This window comes from Amblyomma mixtum, chromosome 2, assembly GCF_055824585.1.
Source record: "Amblyomma mixtum isolate Tamu chromosome 2, ASM5582458v1, whole genome shotgun sequence".
Classification (NCBI taxonomy): domain Eukaryota; kingdom Metazoa; phylum Arthropoda; class Arachnida; order Ixodida; family Ixodidae; genus Amblyomma; species Amblyomma mixtum.
In genome coordinates, this window is record NC_143013.1 from 131,458,593 (window position 1) to 131,478,295 (window position 19,703).

General features: G+C 50.9%; 1 protein-coding gene across 1 annotated transcript in view; it reads right to left on the reverse strand.

Annotated features, from left to right (window-relative positions):
* Positions 1-19,703, reverse strand: part of LOC149360923 (arylsulfatase B-like) — a 139,135-nt gene that overhangs the window by 105,711 nt on the left and 13,721 nt on the right. Inside the window, exon 5 of the mRNA XM_089567955.1 lies at positions 10,691-10,784. Coding sequence (XP_089424081.1) covers positions 10,691-10,784 — 94 coding nt within the window. The remainder of the gene's footprint in view (positions 1-10,690; positions 10,785-19,703) is intronic.

Sequence of the window (19,703 nt, forward strand, 5' to 3'; positions counted from 1 at the left end):
TGAACAAACTTGCCGTAATAATTGACCATCCCAAGAAATTACTGCAGTTGCTGCTTGTCTCTTGGAGCAGGCGCATTTAGCAGTGCCAATACCTTTTCCGGCGATGCGCAAACACCCTCGGCGTTGATGACGTGGCCCAGATAACGGAGCCCTCGTTGAAAGAACGAGCACTTATCGCGCCGGATGCGCACACCGCGTTCCTGCAATCTTGACAAGACGGCTTCCAAGTTATGGAAATGCTCTTGCTTGGTCTTGTCTGTGACCAGGATGTCGTCAATGTAGCAACTGACTCCTTCCAACCCTTTCAGCATGTTGTCCATAATTCTTTGAAATATGCTTGGGGCGGACGAAATGCCGAAAGCCAGACGGTTCATAGTATACAAGCCCTTATGCGTGCTTATCGTCAGTAGTTCCCGGGAGCTTTCCGCAATAACTACCTGCTGGTAGGCCCTACTCAGGTCGATCTTCGAAAACTCCTCTCCTCCTGCAAGCGCTGCTAGAAGGTCATCTATCCGAGGTAGCGGGTAGCGGTCTACTTCCAGACAGGGATTGACGGTGGTTTTATAATCGCCACACAGTCGGAGGCTTCCATCCCTCTTCACTACCGGTACCAAGGGCGTTGCGTATTCGCTTGTAGCAACAGGCGTTATGATGCCAAGCTTCTCCATTTTCACAAGTTCCGCTTCTACTGCACCTTGCAGAGCAAAGGGAACGCTTCTTGCCTTTACAAACTTCGACTGTGACCCTTCGCGAAGGACAAGCTCAGCCTGCTCTTCCGTGATGGTACCTAGCTCATCCTTGAAAAGTTCGGAATGGCCCTCAAGCATGGCTTCCAGCTTTTCTTGCCAGTGCTTTGACATTTCTCGAGAGAGACCAAGGTGATTAAAAAAAACTAGGTTCTTCCAATCCAGACGAATATCTTGCAACCATTCTCTGCCGAGGAGTGCCGGTCCTGTAGTGTCCACGACGTACAGGGGAAGCTCCACGCTCTGGTCGTTGTGGCGCACGACGACTTTCGCCAGACTCTTCGGTTTTCCCATAGCCCCAGTATACGTGCGCAGCTTTAACGATGCCGGCTGAAGTCGCTTACGTGGAAACAGCCTCTGGAATTCGCGCCATGATATGACGGATACGGCTGCGCCGGTGTCAAGCTTCATCGTCAGTAGGACACCGTCAACGTTCACGGGTACAGTAAATGGGTCTGCGTTGACTGATTTAAGTGGGACAGACGACTCGTTTCGGACGGACGTGAGCATCTTCACACGTTTCCGGGGCTTTGCCTCCCTAGCTTTCTTTCCTTTCCTGCAGGCACGTTGAATATGCCCTTTTCGGTTACAATTATAACATGTATAGCCGATATGAGGGCATGCTTCGCTAGAATGATTGGGGGACCCGCAACGGAGGCAGCTTGGCGACATCACAGACTGCTTTTCGCCTCGAACCTTATTCACTTCGTACGCCGGGGATGCGCTGTTATGCGTGAACGCCGCGCTTTTAGTTGGAGTTTCCATGGCAAGAGCTCTATCTACGGCCTTCTGGAAGGTTAGCTTCTTGTCTTCTGTGAATAATACACGCTGAATGTCCTCGCGGAGCAGGCCGCAAACGAAACAGTCCCGGAGCGCTTCATCCAAGAAACTTCCAAATTCGCAACTCTGCCTTCCAAGTTCCGCGACAAATTCGGCAATGGGCTCACCGCTTCGCTGTGACCGCTTGTAAAATTTAGCACGCTCTGCGATGACGGACGACTGCGGCGCCAGGTGATCGCTCAGGAGTTTCAGAAGACTGTCAAACTCTCGTGACGACGGTGCGTCCGGTGCCGTCAGCGACTTGAGCAGTGCGTAGGTCTTCGCGCCGATGAGACTTAGAAAAGGAGGAACCTTCTTTGCTACTGGAACATCGTTGACCAAAAGATAGGCCTTCAACCTTTCCTCGTACGAGCGCCAGTCGCTCGTGGTCTCGTCGAAAGGTTCAATGTAGCCGATGTGACCCATGACTCACTTGGAAGTTTCGGCTGACGTGATGCCAATTTCACCGCAGGGAAATCTTCGAGGCGGGAAGCTTTTACACAGAGGCCAGGTTCTCCACACTGCGAATTCCGTACGGCGGTCATCCCATCCTCGTCGCCAATATGTCATGTCTGGCATCCAAGAACTGGGCGGCGTAGACGTAGCATCGAAGGAACGTTTATTCCTGCTGCTTGGCAGGAAGCCAACAGGTTACATACTGAGCGCGGTGGGCCCGTGCGAGCAGTCTTTTAAAGCCAGCACGGGCTACCCGATAAGAGATAGCCGGGCAGTGAGCATGCGCAGACAGTACGCGATAACACGCGTGCTTGGTTTCGCGCGCACACAACACATAGCAGTAAACACACTGAATTAAGTTATACATTGAATATTTCTACAGAGGTCAGAACACAAGTGAGAGGCCAATTTGATACAGTCGAGCAAAAGTCGGAAGGTGAACAAACATGCAGTCAGCCGGGAAGCGCGGTTGCAGTCCATCCACAAACACGCAGTCAGTGCGGCCACCGAAGGCGACGTCCGTCTAGGGCAGCTTGCGGTTTCGAGGATGCGGTGCGGCGGCTCGGAGACCCGGGAGTTCGCGGCGGCAGCGTTTCCACCGACGAGCGGACAAGTTCGTTTCCATACGGCCCCCCTTTTAAAGCCCTCGGGCGCTAGCGAGCGAGCACGCGCGGCGCCACAGCGTCGGCGTCGAAAAAACAAAACACCAAAAAGCGCAACGAGAGCACGTAGGCACCTACGCTTTGACTCTGCATGGCCGTCATCTTGGAGGAAGAAAAAATTAACGCACAACTAAAAAGAAGCCCTAGGCTTCGACTCTCGATTCGGTGACCTTGGAAACGCAAGAAAGTAAAACACAACCAAAAAGGCAGTCACGTAGGCCGCAACTTCTTCCCTGCTAATGGTCAGCTCAAGACCTCGGCAGATCGGGGCCGACTTTGATTCGCCTCCGCTTTCGCAATGCAAGGGGGTTGTCTAAATAACTGAAAAAAGCGTGCAAGCATTCTTGCTCTTCCCGAGACACTTACAAAGAAACGCGGACGCATCAGTTTTATACAAACAAAAGTGATTTACAGGCTGCCGCCACTTCTGTGACAATTATCTTAATTCATAACAAGGGAGGCGTCAAGGACTTGAAAAATTACAGACCGATCAGCTTACTGACCGTTGCCTACACGGTATTTACTAAGGTAATCGCTAATAGAGTCCGGACAACGTTAGACTTCAGTGAACCAAATGATCAGGGAGGCTTTCGTAAAGGATACTCGACAATAGACCACATTCACACGATCAATCTGGTGATAGAGAAATGCGCAGAATATAACCAAACCCTATATATAGCCTTCATTGATTACGAGAAAGCATTTGACTCAGTGGAAACCTCAGCTGTCATGCAGGCATTGCGGAATCATGGGGCGGAAGAGTGTTATGTGAAAATATTGAAAGTGTAAGACAGGCCTTCGGCTCCCGAACCTTGGGCGGCTGGCGTGAGGAAGAAGAGGACGAAGACAGCGGCGCCGTGCTCGAGCGTGTGCGCTGATCGCTGCCTCTGGACTGAGCTGAGACGTACCGCTAACCGTTCGCGACGCAGCGCCTTCGTAGACGTCCTACACTACACTTGGTGGAGGTGCTGTCTGTTCTCACCATCGAGATACGCCACCATGCCCAGGCTTCCGGGCTCTACCACAGTGCCCGACCCCCTGGCCCAACCTGCCCAGCCTGCTGGCCCTGCTGTCATCTGTTCTGGTGCCGTCCGTCAGCGCGACCCCAAGATCTTCAGCGGCACGGATGACACCGATGTGGAGGATTGGTTGGCCTCCTATGAACGCGTAAGCGCGTATAACAAGTGGGACGACAGCGTCAAGCTTACCAACGTTATATTTTATTTAAGCGACGTTGCCAACCTGTGGTTCCGCAACCACGAAGCGGACATCTCCAGCTGGGCGGATCTGAAAACCAGCCTCACGGAGGTCTTCGGCCGTCCCGCTGTGCGTAAGCTTCGTGCCGAGCAACGCTTGCGCAGTCGGGCACAACAGAGCGGCGAAAACTTTACCAGCTACATCGAAGATGTTGTCGATCTCTGCAAACGCATCAACGCTTCCATGAGCGAGGCAGACAAGATCCGAAATATTCTGAAAGGGATTGATGATGACGCCTTTCAGATGCTCGTCGCGAAGAATCCCCAGTCTGTCTCCGACGTGATAAGCCATTGCAAAAGCTTCGATGAGCTGCGCAAACAGCGCCTTTCGACCCGCCGAGCCGGCTTTCAAGAGGCAAATATTTCCAGCTTGGCTCTTCCCCGGGACGGTGCTCTGGACCAACAGTCGCTCCTCCAGCACATTCAGCAGTAAGTCCGTGAAGAAGTCGCCCGCCAGCTGTGCTTGTCGACCAGCCCACCTACTCCTGCGCCGCCGCTCACTCCCAACATCCAGCGAGTCATACAGGAGCAGGTCGCCGAGGTACTGCCCTCTCCTCCTCCACCTCCTCAGCAGCCACTGATCACGGCTCCATTAACTTACGCGGATGCTGTGGCGCGACCGCGGCCTTCGCCTGCTGCTCCTGCCTACGGGCCTCCCCATCACCTCTTGGAGCCCCAGCGACCTGCACCAACCGCTTATCGTCGGGTTGCCCGCCCAAGACCACAGCCGCAGCCTCTCAACCCCTGGCGTACGCAAGACAACCGCCCTATTTTCTACGCCTGCGGAGTCGCTGGCCACGTGGCTCGCTTGTGCCGCAGTCGCGACTATCGACCGTATATTTATAGGCGTGAGCCGACTTACGATCTATCCCCGACCTCCTCGCCTGTCTCACATGAGCCGCCTCCCGATCCGTCTTCGTCTAGCTACCGTTTCCGCTCTCACCGCTCGCCGTCCCCTGGCCGACGTTCCCGCTCTCCGATGCTCCGCCGCCCACCCGCTCCGCAAGCGGAAAACTAACGGCCGCAGTTCCGGAGGCAAGAACTGCGCCGCCAGCGACTCGCTAAAGCCCTGTATCCGTGCCAGCCAACATTATCACCGTGTTCGTTGAGGGAGTCGCCGTCGAAGCACTTGTTGACACGGGCGCAGCCGTTTCTGTTCTTAGCCACACACTATGTCGCAGACTCAAAAAAGTGACGACGCCTCTTCCCGCCGTTTCTCTCCGAACCGCCAGCGCTCAGGACATTCGACCATTAGCCGCCTGCACTGCCCGCCTGCTTATCGAGAACGTCCCCTACACAATAGAGTTCATCGTCCTCGCCCGCTCATCTCACGACGTCATCCTTGGTTGGGACTTCCTTTCCACTCATCATGCTGTAATTGACTGCGCCCGTGCTCAGCTTGAGTTATCGCCCTTCAGTGACGCTCCCTTGGACGTGCCCGACGCCGCTGCCGCTACTGTGATCGTCTCACAGGACACTGACGTTCCGCCCTTTTCTTCAGTGCTCGCGCCTCTTTCTTGTGCTGCTCTCTCCGACGCAACTGTCGCATATACGCCCTCTTTACGATGCGCTGACCAGAAATCTGTTTTGCTGCCTCATGCCGTGCTGACAATTATTCGTGGCTCCAGCGCTATTTATGTATCTAACCCGTTCTCCTGCCCTACCACTTTGCTCCGTGGCCAATCGCTTGGTAGTGTTGCCGTGCTAGATCCCGCCTCAGCGCACCCCCTCGTCGATAGCTCGGCCGACCTTCACGTCAGCGCCATTACGCCTGTTTCGATCGCCAATCCGTCTCCTCTCGATGTTTTTCACCGCTCCGTCGACGCCGCCCTGACGCCTACCCAAAGGGCCCAACTTGTCGCCGTCCTGCACCGTTTTGCAGCTTCGTTTGACTACCAGCAAACATCATTGGGCCGCGCAACCACCGTTACCCACTCTATTGACACTGGCACATATGCCCCTTTGCGCCAACGTCCGTACCGCGTGTCAGCCGCTGAGCGCCGCATCATTGACGAACAGGTTACCGACATGCTCAAGCGCCACGTGATACAGCCGTCGCAAAGCCCGCGGGCATCGCCGGTGGTCCTTGTCAAGAAAAAAGACGGTTCCATCCGGTTCTGCGTTGACTACCGTCGTCTGAACAAGATTACACGCAACGATGTTTACCCTCTCCCTCGTATCGACGACGCCCTCGACTGCCTGCAGGGCGCTGAGTTCTTCTCTTCATTGGACTTGCGCTCTGGTTACTGGCAGGTGCCGATGGCAGAGGCCGATCGCCCAAAAACTGCATTCGTCACACCCGACGGGCTATATGAATTTAATGTCATGCCCTTCGGCCTCTGCAATGCCCCCGCCACATTCGAGCGCATGATGGACAACCTACTCCGCGGGCTTAAGTGGCACATATGCCTTTGTTACTTAGATGACGTTGTGATATTTTCACCGGATTTTTCGTCTCACCTACAGCGCCTTGAGACTGTTCTTCGCTGCCTGGCCGACGCTGGCCTTCAACTCAATTTAAAAAAGTGCCGCTTCGGAGCTCGGCAGCTCACCATTCTCGGACATGTCGTGTCCAAGGATGGCGTTCTCCCGGACCCGGCAAAGTTGCGAGCTGTAGCAGAATTTCCGAAACGGACTTCTGTAAAAGACCTCCGCAGCTTCGTGGGCCTCTGCTCCTATTTCCGCCGCTTTGTCCGCAACTTCGCCACTATCATCGACCCTCTGACCAAGCTCCTTTCCGGCCACGACCTTTCGGCCTGGTCGCCAGCCTGTGATGAAGCCTTTACGACACTCCGTCGCCTCTTGACCACTCCGCCAATTCTGCGCCATTTCGACCCTCGTTCTCCGACGGAACTCCACACCGATGCCAGCGGCGTCGGCCTCGGTGCAGTCCTCGCGCAGCGCAAGCCTGGCTTTGACGAATATGTTGTCGCTTACGCTAGCCGGACACTCACAAAAGCCGAAGCGAACTATTCTGTCACTGAGAAGGAGTGTTTAGCCATCCTGTGGGCGATAGTCAAATTCCGCCCTTACTTGTACGGGCGCCCTTTTGCCGTTGTCACCGATCACCACGCCCTCTGCTGGTTGTCGTCTTTGAAAGATCCCTCTGGTCGACTGGCGCGCTGGGCTCTGCGGCTTCAAGAGTACGACATCCGCGTGGTCTATCGTTCCGGCCGTAAACATGCGGATGCTGTGCCCTCTCACGTTCCCCTCTGCCGTCTGAGGCAGCGTCTTCTATCTGCGCCCTGTATTCTTTGACGTTTGAGCCCGCTGATATGGCTACCGAGCAACGCAAAGACCCATGGATCGCTTGCCTCTTGGATTTCTTATCTGGCCAATCGCCTCGACCTCCTTCCCGTGCTCTGCGTCGTCAGTCCCACCATTTCGCCATCAGAGACGAGCTTCTTTACCGTCGGAACTACCTTCCGGATGGTCGCAAGTGGCTGCTTGTCATTCCGACCCATCTGCGCTCCTTCATTTGCTCTTCCTACCACGATGATCCCCAGTGTGCTCATGCCGGCTTCTTGAAGACCTTCACCCGCCTACGACATCGGTACTACTGGCGTGGGATGTACCGTTATGTGCGCAAGTTCGTTCAGTCGTGCCCCGCATGCCAGCGCCGAAAAAACCCACCTCGCCAACCCGCCGCTCCTTTGCAACCGCTGCCTTGCCCAGCGCAGCCCTTCGAGCGTGTTGGCATCGACCTCTACGGCCCTCTTCCCAGCACATCAGCCGGCAACCGCTGGATCATCGTCGCCATCGATCATCTTACCCGGTACGCCGAAACATCACCTTTGCCATCTGGTACAGCCCACGACATTGCATCCTTCATCCTCCATCGCATCGTTCTTCGTCATGGTGCTCCCAAAGAGTTGCTGAGTGATAGAGGTCCAGCCTTTCTGTCTGAAGTTGTCGAAGCTCTCCTTCGGGAATGCAACATCGTTCACCGCACCACCTCTGCCTACCATCCGCAGACAAATGGCCTGGTTGAGCGTTTTAACCGCACTCTTGGCGACATGCTGGCCATGTATGTGGCTTCCGATCACTGCAACTGGGACCGCGTTCTACATTTCGTCACCTATGCTTATAACTACGCTACTCAAGCCACCACCGGATTCTCTCCATACTTTCTCCTCTACGGCCGTGAGCCTTCTTGCACAATGGACACCATCCTCCCTTACCGCCCTGATGCTTCTGAATTTACGACTCTTTCTCAAGCCGCCACTTATGCCGAAGAATGCCGCCAGCTTGCCCGGTCTTTCACTTCACACTCCCAGCAGCAGCAGAAAAGCACCCGTGATCCCTCTGCACTACTTCCCACTTATCTTCCTGACTCTTTAGTCTGGCTCTGGGTTCCTTCCTCAAGTCCCGGCCTTTCCTCCAAACTTCTCAGCAAGTACCAGGGCCCCTACCGCATTCTTAAGCAGACATCCCCCGTCAATTATCTCATCGAACCCCTTACACCGTCTACTGATCATCGTCGCCGAGGCCGTGAAATTGTCCACACCGACCGCCTCAAACCATACTACGAACCCGCCGTCGTCACATCTCCCTAGGCCGCCAGGATGGCGCCTTTTCGCCCGGGGGAAGTTGTAAGACAGGCCTTCGGCTCCCGAACCTTGGGCGGCTGGCGTGAGGAAGAAGAGGACGAAGACAGCGGCGCCGTGCTCGAGCGTGTGCGCTGATCGCTGCCGCTGGGACTGATCGCTGCCTCTGGACTGAGCTGAGACGTACCGCTAACCGTTCGCGACGCAGCGCCTTCGTAGACGTCCTACACTACAAAAGATATTTGTAACGACTGCACAGCTACTACAGTTCTCCATAAAGTCAGCAATAAAATTCTAATACGGAAAGGTGTCAGGCAGGGGGACGCGATCTCGCCAATGCTCTTCACTGCCTGCTTACAGGAGGTATTCCGGGGACTGGAATGGGAACAGTTGGGGATAAGTAGTCGAGAGTTCGACGAAAACTCGTCTGGCGAGGAAATGACATCCTTGTTGGGGATAAGAGTTAATGAAGAATACCTGAGTAATTTGCGATTCGCTGATGACATTGCCTTGCTAAGCCACTCAGGACAAGAACTACAAAGCATGATCAATGAGTTAGACAGGCAGAGCAGAACGGTGGGGCTAAAAATTAACATGCAGAAAACCAATGTAATGTTCAACAGCCTAGCAAGGGAACAGCAGTTCGCAGTTTTTAGTGAGGTGCTGGAAGTAGTAAGAGAATATGTGTACTTAGGGCAGGTAGTGAGCGCTGATCCGGATCATGAGAGGGAAATAACTAGAAGAATAACAATGGAGTGGAGCGCATATGGTAGGTTCTCTCAGATCATGAATGGTAGCTTACCAATATCCCTGAAGAGAAAAGTATACAACCGCTGTATCATACCGGTACTCACCTATGGGGCAGAAACGTGGAGGCTAACAAAGAGGGTTCAGCTTAAGTTAAGTACAACGCAGCGAGCTATGGAAAGAAAAATGATAGGTGTAACGTTAAGAGATCGGAAGAGGGCGGAGTGGGTGAGTAAACAAACCCGGGTTAATGACATCCTAGTTGAAATCAAGATGAAGAAATGGGCTTTTGCAGGGCATGTAATGCGAAGGCAAGATAACCGCTGGTCCTTAAGGATAACGGAGTGGATTCCAAGAGAAGGCAAACGTAGCAGGGGACGGCAGAAAGTTAGGTGGGCGGATGAGATTAAGAAGTTTGCGGGGATACAGTGACCGCAACTGGCAAAGGACAGGGTTAATTGGAGAGACATGGGAGAGGCCTTTGCCCCGCAGTGGGTGTAGTCAGGCTGATGATGATGATGATGAAATAAAGAGGCCGTCAACCCTCCTCTGCATGAATGCACGAGTACAGCAGAGGGAGTGCAATGCTGTTACAGCTCTCGCTTATCTGGTGAAGCAGCGCAACGGCACAAAGCCGGTGCAAACACAGTGCCGAACTGAAAACAAATTTTATTCTGTATGCTATCAGCATTTATATACTTTAGCACCTTAAAAAAAAAGAAACGAGAGGAGCGGAAATTTTTCAAACCCAGTCACCATGCGCATGGAGCTGTATCGCGTGTATATTGATCATATGATATCAGAAAGTTGTGCTCTTTCAACGAAATGGCTACGAGCATAACTTTCTGATGTCATATGATCGATGTACACGCAATACAGCGGCATGCGCATAGTGACTGGGTTTGAAAAATTTCCGCTGCTCTTTGTTTCTTTTCTTTTTTTCTAAGGTGCTAAAGTATAAATATATCGCGATAGAATCCGGAATAAACATTTGTTGTCAGTTCAGCGCTGTGTTCGTCCCTTTCTTCCCTTTGGCCCTCTGCCGTAGCGCTGCTTCACTAGATACGTCAGACCTAGTCGCCCACCAGCTCATGTTGTACAGCTCTGCCTATTCGCGCCTGAAGGCGGCCAAGAGTCGCGAAGTAATCGACGCTGCAGTTGTGTCGGACATTTTATGCAGGCTAAATTGTGTCGGCGTGGCAGTACTATTTCGCAAACTAAATTTAGGCGTGAACACCGAATGTGGCCGCGGAGCATTCGCAGTGGACGCTCTCCCGAATGGAGCGGTCGTGGTGACGTCACAAAGTTAGGCGTCGCGCCATGTGAGCCTAGCAGTGGACACCTACGAAAAGGCCTCGCCTTTGCTAAACATATCTGATTGGCCTTCAGAGTTAGTGATTCCTTTAGGCTCTTCGTTTTGCGAGGGAGATTAGCAAGTATGCAAAGTGTTTACTTGCCAGGTCGTCCGCCAAGATGAGGATGATGTTCGGGCGATTTCCACCACCGCGAGCACTTGACAGCGTTAGACAAGCGACGAATAGCCAGAATATCCTGAAATAGGAATGCGGGTGTACATTAGAGCACAGCAAAGGCAGACATCTGAAAGGGCGCCCTTGCGTTGCGGCATTCATAGAGAGGAAAGCGACAGGAAAGGGTGCAACATGCACTACTTTCCTATCTGCGTGGGAAAAAGCAATCTTGGGCATTTTTAATATATTCAATAAATAATTCGGCGTTGCATGGACTGCGTGATTGAAACCATGTCAAACAAATTACATCGCAAATGGGGCAAAGCCCCCCCGGAAGATTTTACCCGCAGGGTAACGAAGAAATCTGGGAACTCTCTACAGCAACCAACTCTGGGATTGGGGCCGATCCGAGCGCATGCTTTTGAAACAAACACTTAAAATCTCTGCAGCGTGTATTCGCCGCTCTTGAAGCTTCTTTCGAAGAATACAGAAACAAGTAAATAACTGAGAGCGATGACAAAAAAATGGAATTTGGAAACGCATACGTGAATATTAATTTTCTTACTCGGAAAAGATGTGGTAAAGTTTATAACAGGCCGTGCATTAGTTTATGGCGCTCAGCGAAGAAACACTTGTGAGTACTTCCTTTAACGGAAAACAACCATGCACCGCAAGTATACCCTAGTAGGGTGAGATTTTGTGAAATTCTGAGGATCTCGGACGCTTTCTTTGAGTCGATGTTTCCTATGTTTCTGTTTTTTTTTTTCAGGAAAATGGGTGCGCCGTGAAATCGTTCTGCATACTTTTAGTTCTATCCCGTTCTTCCTTCCCAAAACCTTCTATGCTCTAGCCATTGTGCATCTACACAATTTTCAGTTCCCATGTGCTTAAAATTTAAGCACATGGGAACTGGTCAAAAAAAAAAGAGGACAGAAACAGAACGGGTTCCAGCTACCAACTAGGTTCATTTTGGTAAAACTCTGTCCACATTTAAAATAGGAAAATGAACGACAACTAAAGGGCATGATACTGTGATAGCATAGCGCCTCCATGCGACTTTTACCGTACCATAGCTGACGCGGCCTGCGACGAAGTTCAGTCCGGTTGGAATTCAGTAGCAGCGTCGGTGTTTTCGCCCTGCGGCTGACCAATGGGCAGCGCCGAGACGGCGCGGGACGTGACGTCACGTAGGAGCTGTTGCCGCGGCCGGCCTCGAGGCGCGCGAGCGAGAGAGCGCGCGCGTCGAGACCAGCCGCGGCAACAGCTCCCCCGTGACTTCACGTCACGCGCCGTCTCGGCGTGGGGTCACGTGGGAGCTGTTTTCGCGGCGTAAGCAATTCTGTTTATTCTAATCAAAACATACGAAATATTGCCTTGCATCTAAAAACACACTGGTCATAACATCATCAACACATTCCGTGCAGCGTTTCTGTCGCGTTTAATCGTGGGTTGCCTATGCGAACATCGAGCAACCTTGCGTGTCCCTCCCACCGGATTCGCTGGGTACGCGTTGCATGTGAAAGCGCTGTGCGAAAATCGCACACTGCGGCGTCACCGACTAGGCCGACTACTTTCGTTCTAGTCGCAGCATGTGAAACGGCCCTTAGCTGACGATGCTGCTCGATCGGCTCACGATGCCACCAACATTGTCCGCATACCACTAACAAGAGCTGACGCAGCAAGGCACCTTAAACTGTTCGCCCTAAACGTGACTGTGACTAAACGTGACGTGACTAAACGTGACCCTAAACGGTCTACCCCTGGAGGTTGGACACCCCGCTTGCACCACTTAGACCTCTTGCTTCAACCTCATATACCATTCGTCCTCCACCGCGGTGATAATACGCTGTTGTGCCGCCTGTGGCTGTGAGTGGCGTTCACAAACGCCTATTCTAATCTCATCGCAATGGCTGACTCTCCAGAGTGTGAACAGTGCGGTTGTGACGAAACGATCGGACACCTCCTCTGTGTCACCTCCAACTGGCCTTCGAATATCGCCTGTAAACAGGCGGTGAATAGCACTGGCAGGATCACCTGTCGCTGCCTGACACTCTTCCATATTGAAATTTTTTTTCTGAATTTATGGATGGCTGCGGGGGCTGTGCCTCCAATTTAAATAATCATACACGATGGGAAAGCACCGGCGCGTGCATGAATGCCATTTGCATGTTAGAATATTTTATGGATATGTTGTAAATGGAGCGGATGTCCTGTATTTTTTTCCATGTGCCATGACAATTGCCACGCTTAATTTATTATGCCGGAAAACAGGTACAGGTGCCGGGCATTTTAAAATGAACACGGCACGGTGCGTCGCATGGAGGTAACACAGGCCTCTAGTGTAGCTCTAGCGTGATAGCGAACCTAAGGGAAATTACGTTAGCGTGGCGCAAGCACCTTATCCCCACGGGGAGTTTTGGTATACCGTTCCGAAAAATTGAAACGCTATCTACTTATTATAAAAGCTAAAGGTTCTTTTAATATGACCCTTATTGCTAATAATCCAAAATATTAGTTTTCAGTGTCTTGTAACACCAGTTAATACAGTAATGCTCATTTCCGCCAAAAAAGTGCGTGCAATAAGACACGTAAACACAGCGGCCTCATCTAGTCAAGGCAGTGGTAAGTACAAATCACCCACATAACAATACCTTCTATCATGTGACCTGTTTTCTCAAAAACCTTTCGTACCTTCAACATTAATTGTCGCATTGTTATAGTTTGAGTACATAAAACACCATGACAAAGATCCAAACCTGTTTTTGTTACATTCCGGGCGGAGTGTTACGCTCCGAGCGGTTGCAAATGGTTGCAGCGCAGCTTCATCATCATCATCAACCTGTCTAAGTCTACTGCAAGGCAAAGACGCTCTCCCATGTCTCTCAAATTAATCCTGTCCTTCGTCAGCTACGGCCACCGTATTACCGCAAGCTTCTTAATCTCATCTGCCCACGTAGCTTTCTGCCAGCCCCTGTTGCGCTTGCCTTTCCTTAGAATCCACTCCGTAATCCTTACGGAAAAGCGGTTATCTTGCCTTCGCATTACATTCCCGGCCCAAAACAATTTTTTCCTCTTGATTTCGACTAATACGCCATTAATACGCGTCTCCTCCCTCAACCACTCTGCCGGCTTCCGATCTCTTAATGCCACACCTATCATTTTTCTTTCCATAGATAGTTGCGTTGTAGTCAGTACCCCCTAATCCCAGGAGCTCCCGAATCGAGGGTGTATCTGATAAACTAGGCTGAATTAGAGCTCGCACTTTGTGCCGAAGCAATGTTAGTCATAGAGAAAGACAAAATCAGCAGTTACCGCAAGCGTGCCGAAAAGAACCGCAAGACTGCTTACTGCGCTGAAGCGGACGGCTGTCGCCATGTCGTCGCGCAGAGTGCGAACGCCGCGAACCATACTTCTGAAAGTAGTTTGCATGCGTCAATCCTATTTCCGCGTTAGCATTCTGCGCCTGCGTACTCGGGACTTGTTATTCCGCTAAGCACGCATTCACGCAAAGCCCGCAATACTAAAACTTTCTGATAGCAGGCATGTGGTTGTTCTACACGGCGGAAGGAGAACCGGCCGGGTTTATGTGCTGTCTCTTTTGGGAAACCGAAGTGCAGCAAAGCATGCAGAATTCGTACAGTGTCTATGGCTGTTTTATAAATCGCCTTAACTACATCTAAAATTATTGCTCTTCTGGAACAGCCACAGGAGCGTGGCTGCCACTATCCGCCCTTTAGTCACCGTTTTCCCGCTTTTAATGCTTGCACGTGGTTCTATAGGTTGTGAGAAAATGCAAACTATATAGGTTAATGTGTTATAAATTGGGTTGCTAAAGCGACAGTAAAATTTTGAAGTTCTCTGCAGTAGAGGGTTTCGAGACACCTCTAACCTCCTGGGTTAATTTCACATGCATTAACGTCCAAACACAAGACCGTTCGAGGTTCCCTCCTGTTCCTGCGGGAAACTTAAAGAAGCCGAACATGAGGGGGGGGGGGGGGTGAAAATACGCTAAACAAAAGTGGAATGCAAAGGACACTAGTCTTTCTGTGAGGAGTGTCGTCAAACAAGGCGCAGATTCGGAATCACTGATCTGTTAGGAAAGTTATTTCGCCAGGACGCAAAAAAACCGCCTAGGGCTTAAACTTTTGGGCGCACTCAACTCAGGTCCCTCTCTGCTCTTCAGGAGTTCAGTCCGGACGTCTCATAGCATGATTCCACTTGAAGGCGAAGGACAGTTGACGCTCAGAGAAGAGGTAAAATGGAACTTTATACAAACACTTGAGCGATGGTACATACAGGTGCACAAAAAGGTAACAAATATTTATTTAACGCACAGTTATCTAAGCTGACTCAGCTTAAGCTGCCAAAGCTGATGGGTCCCCAGAAGCAGCGCATCGTCTTTTTCACAGGACGAACTTGACAGAGAACGGTTTAAACAACGTAATTCGCTTTTATGTAGAGAGGCATAAAATTTCTACACTTTAACGAAGGTCGCGATATAGAGAGTAGCCTCCGCAGCTCGCACAAAATCACAACTCTCTCGCTGGTTTCTCCAATTTCGCTTGCACCTTCGGTTGTCGGGCCGCCTCATCGCCTAAGTACTGAGGAAAGAGGGCGAGGGCCAAGCACCGGGGCGCGCTCGCGGTTGCGGAAGCCTTTCAATACGTTCAAGAAATGCGTCGCTATTTTTCTTTGGTGGGTGCGCTGAAAAACGCCTGGGGTTTAGCCCTAGGTTCACAATATTTCTGGCCTTCCTTGCCCAGCCAGTCCGAACATCTGGGACGGGCCCCGACCTTTCACCGCCACGCCGAAAGTTTGCATGCTCATTCTTGCGCGCTGTCTTTTTGCAGAAAGCATTACACTCGCGGCAAGTTCCAGTTCTCTAAATCACGCCGATGTGCGAGTGTATGAAGTTTACTGAGCAGCGTTCTTGGAAAGCTTCAGAGTAATGTCGCCGCACGGGATGCCCAGACGAGCAGGAACTTTCACGCCCCCCGACGACAATGACTCAAGTTCACATAACGTTTTACTCCCCTCTTGACATTTGGTATTCACAGTTAGGTAGGAGCGCCGCATCGTGTGAATAGTGCAGCTTAGCTGGCTTCCTGGCTACTTCCCGCTCGTCATCGCGCATCGCCCTCAAAATGCTGCAAACCATCTCGGCAATCCAGCCGCTCTCGTTTTCCTTCGACAAACCGTCCGTAATGACGCTGCTGTCCTCCACATCCCGTTTATTGCAGCCAACGCGCCAGGAAGAACTTCATCACAGGCTTCCGCTTCGGGCACAACTGCCGAGACATGCTTTAAAATTTCAACCTGAATCGCTGCCTCATGTGTGTTTTTAGATATATTCGGGACATCGGTGACCGTCCCACCTCGCTGTTCCCTCGGGGGGCCTCCAACGCTACGGATGTCAAGGCACTATGTTCGTTTGGCCATTCGATCTGGGTGAACGGGTCGTACACGCTGGCGTCAACCACACATCATGTCAGAACGCCCATCGTGCTGTTTGGGAGTCCACTCTGCATTGCCGCCTCACACACGCCAATCTACTCGGCGGGTGATGATCCCTGTCGCTGTATTCTGCGATAACTTTTGTGGCATACCTAAAGAAGCCAGAGCGCAGAACAAGGGCAGAAGAAGAAAATTACGCACACTAGCTTCGATTAACAACTGAAATTTTATTTCGAATCGAGGCGTATAAACAGGCCGTAGGAGGGAGTGTAAAAATGTGCAATTCTGTGCGATCGCTTGGCATCAGTGTAGTCACGTCACAAAGTAAAAAGGAAACGAAGGAGGGCGTAAAACTGCAGATAAAAGCGATTAGAACCGTCGGTGTACAGGACCGTGACCGTCAAAAGTGGTAAAAACTGGTAAAAACGATTAAATGCATGCAGAAAGGGTGGGGTAAAAAAGTTAAATTCGTAGAGACACAGAAGAAAAGAAAAAGAAAAGTAAAATCACTACAAACAAGTAAAAAAAATCCGAAGCCTATTACAGAAACCGGGAACGAGCGAGACAGTCAACAACGAAGGGGCATGGGGAAAACGAATTAAGTATTTGCCGAGCGGCCTAAGAATTTTAACTCCTTTCTGGACAAATGACCAATGCATAAACACCATACCCCCACTCGCCTTTCTTTGTCTAGGAAGGAGTTTGAGTTCCTTGGCGGCACTGCAAATGCTTAGTCCCTTTTCACCATGCACATTCAATGCTGACTGTTTCGCTGGTTTCCGGTTTCTGTAATGGCCTTCAGCCTCCTTTTTTTGGCTTCTTTTTATCGTTTTTACTTTTATTTTTGTTCACTTCTGTGCCTTTCTGGTTTTCACGCTTTCATCCATCCTTTTGGCCACGTGCTTTGTGGTTTTGCCTGTTTTCAACCTTGTTCCCTGTCAGTGCCCTCGACACCATCGGCTCTTATTGCTTTTATCTTCAGTTTTAAGCTTTTCTTTTATCCCTTTTACTTTGTGACGTGACTACGCTAATTCCCGGCCTTCGCGGAGCATTTCACATTTTTTCACTCCCGTCTACGGCCCATTCATACGCTCTGGTTCGAAATAAAATTCAATTCTTAACCGGCTCTAGTCTGGGTATTTTTCTTCTGTGTCCTTGTTCTACGAGCTGGTTTCTTTCGGGATGTAGAACTAACGAGCCTGATACCTTGATCTTTTGTTTTTCCGGCAATAGAGTGGATGCTACGTAGCCTGCCACGTCCTCTGTTCCTGCATAGCGGAATATAGTTGCTGTTAGTAGCTATTAGTTTTCAACTAAGACATAGTGTATGGTCAATATTAGTTATTTAAGCCATACTTCAAACACACTTGCCAACGCCTAGCGTCAGACAGCCAAAGAAAAAATTTACCTTTCAACTAGTACACACTCGGCGATAGCGTTCGTTGCCTTGCAACGAAGGGAAAGAGGGTTTGGTTTGGTTTATGGGGTTTGACGTCCTAAAGCGACCAAGGCTATGACTGACGCCGTAGGGGAGGGCTGAGGAAATTTCTACCACCTGGGGTTCTTTAACGTGCGCTGAAATCGCACAGTACACGTGCCTCTAGAATTTCTCCTCCAAACAAATTCAACCGCCGCGGCCGGGATCGAACCCGCGTCTTTCGGGTCAGTAGCCGAGCACCATAGCCACTGAGCCACCGCGGCGGCGAAGGGAAAGAGGGTACAAGGACGCAATGTCCGTACCTGCGTCATCTTCAATGCACCACGTGTCGTGTTACCATTACCGGAGTATCAAGACCCCTCGCTCCTTCAGTGCGCATGCGCAGATCGCCTTGATGGTGCCAGGTATCCTCCAGCTGTGCGGACGCCTCCCGCGCCGCAATCAGTCAGGGCGTGCGCACAGCTGGTGGGCGGGATCCCGGTACTCCGGTAACAGTAACGTGGTAGACGATATGCTAACGGTGTCTATTCTGCCAAACAGTTCGTCCACACCACGGCGCGCCAACCCGCTTGACGAGATACTCTTTGACACGGTAGCTTCACTGCGTCGCTGGAGTAGCTGGCGATATCTTTTACAAATTCTTGTAACAAGACGCGTCTAGAATATTCATCACATTCAGAAAACTGCTTTTGCCTTGACTTTTAAAGATACGTTCTGGCAGTTATGCCAGAAATATGCCTTAAATAACGAATGTTGACAATACGCAACGCTTTAAAAGATAACAAATAACAACAAACGGGGACTGCATCGCGTTGTGGAGTAAGAGAGGGCGTGTTACGGCAACGCAGCGTCCACTACATTGCCAGAAAAAGTTGTTGCGGAGTTTAGACTCTTGACATGGGGCGATTCCCGGCTTCTCGCCAGTCGCGGCACACGGCCCGTTGTTTCCCATTACAGTCTAGGCCACCGTTCTGTAAACGTTGATGCGGCGAAAAATAGGGCTTGCGCGAGGCAGAGGAGGAAACCAACAAACAACAATGTTAAGAGGAAAAGGAATCTCGCTACTGATAACGGGTATTCTTTTACAAAGCGCTTTGTCCGACATTCATAACGTCGTGTCTCTACTGTCCTCTGTCTTGTGTATGCGCTGTTTTTCGCCCCAAGATCATGCTCCAACAAATCCAACTTTTCACATAGTTAAAGTATGTTATTGTACACGTTATTCGGTCCACTCGATCCTACAGGAAATGTCTTTCCTCCAGGTCGCCCCCACCCCTCCTTACGTTGACATCTCGGGCCGTCATCTTTTGCGGTCCGGGTGCCCCGTGCGCGCGAGCAAAGTTCTGTTCCCCCCTCCAAAAGCTGTAAGTCCTATTGATTGCAGGAAGAAGTTGCGCCTGCGTGCGTTAACAGTCTGGCGGTTGCAAATTGCTGATTGTAGCCAAATCCTGTCAGCAGCGGCTGTAAAGTACGTTTCTTTTCTGCTCTTCCGAAGTTCGGTTGATGTCGTAGGAAGCATTGTACTCGAAAACCGGTTAAATTGAACTTTATACATGCACTTAAACGACGGTACACGCTACGTGTGCACACAAAAATTAATGAATATTTATTCCACACTCACCTACTTAACCTGACTTAAGACTCATCAACAATCAAACTAGACAACACTAAAACTCAGCTACCAAAGCTCATGACTACTTCCCAAAAGCCAGGACTTGTGTTCTTTGCTCGACGAAACCTGTCTGAGAACCGCTTCAAAATATGTAACGTATTCTTATAAAAAGACAAGCTAAATTTCATGAACTTACGGGTGGCGCTGGAGGGGGAACGAAGAGGGTTGGGGATAAGGTTAAAACAAGTAGAAAATAAAGGACAATGGTCTGTATTATAGGTTGTTTTCTTCTCGAGTAAGAACTGCTACTGCTGTGCGACTGAGTACATCAAATGTGAAAGAGATAGGCGCTCGCGCCTGATGTCATAGCGAAAGAGCAATGGGTGCATGCTTCGGGTTATGTGACTAGCGGTTACTCACCCCGAGGAACAGTTGAGCAGGTGACGTGGCTGCTGTGGCCGAACCATTGCTGTCCTTTACAAAGAGAAGGTCGTTTC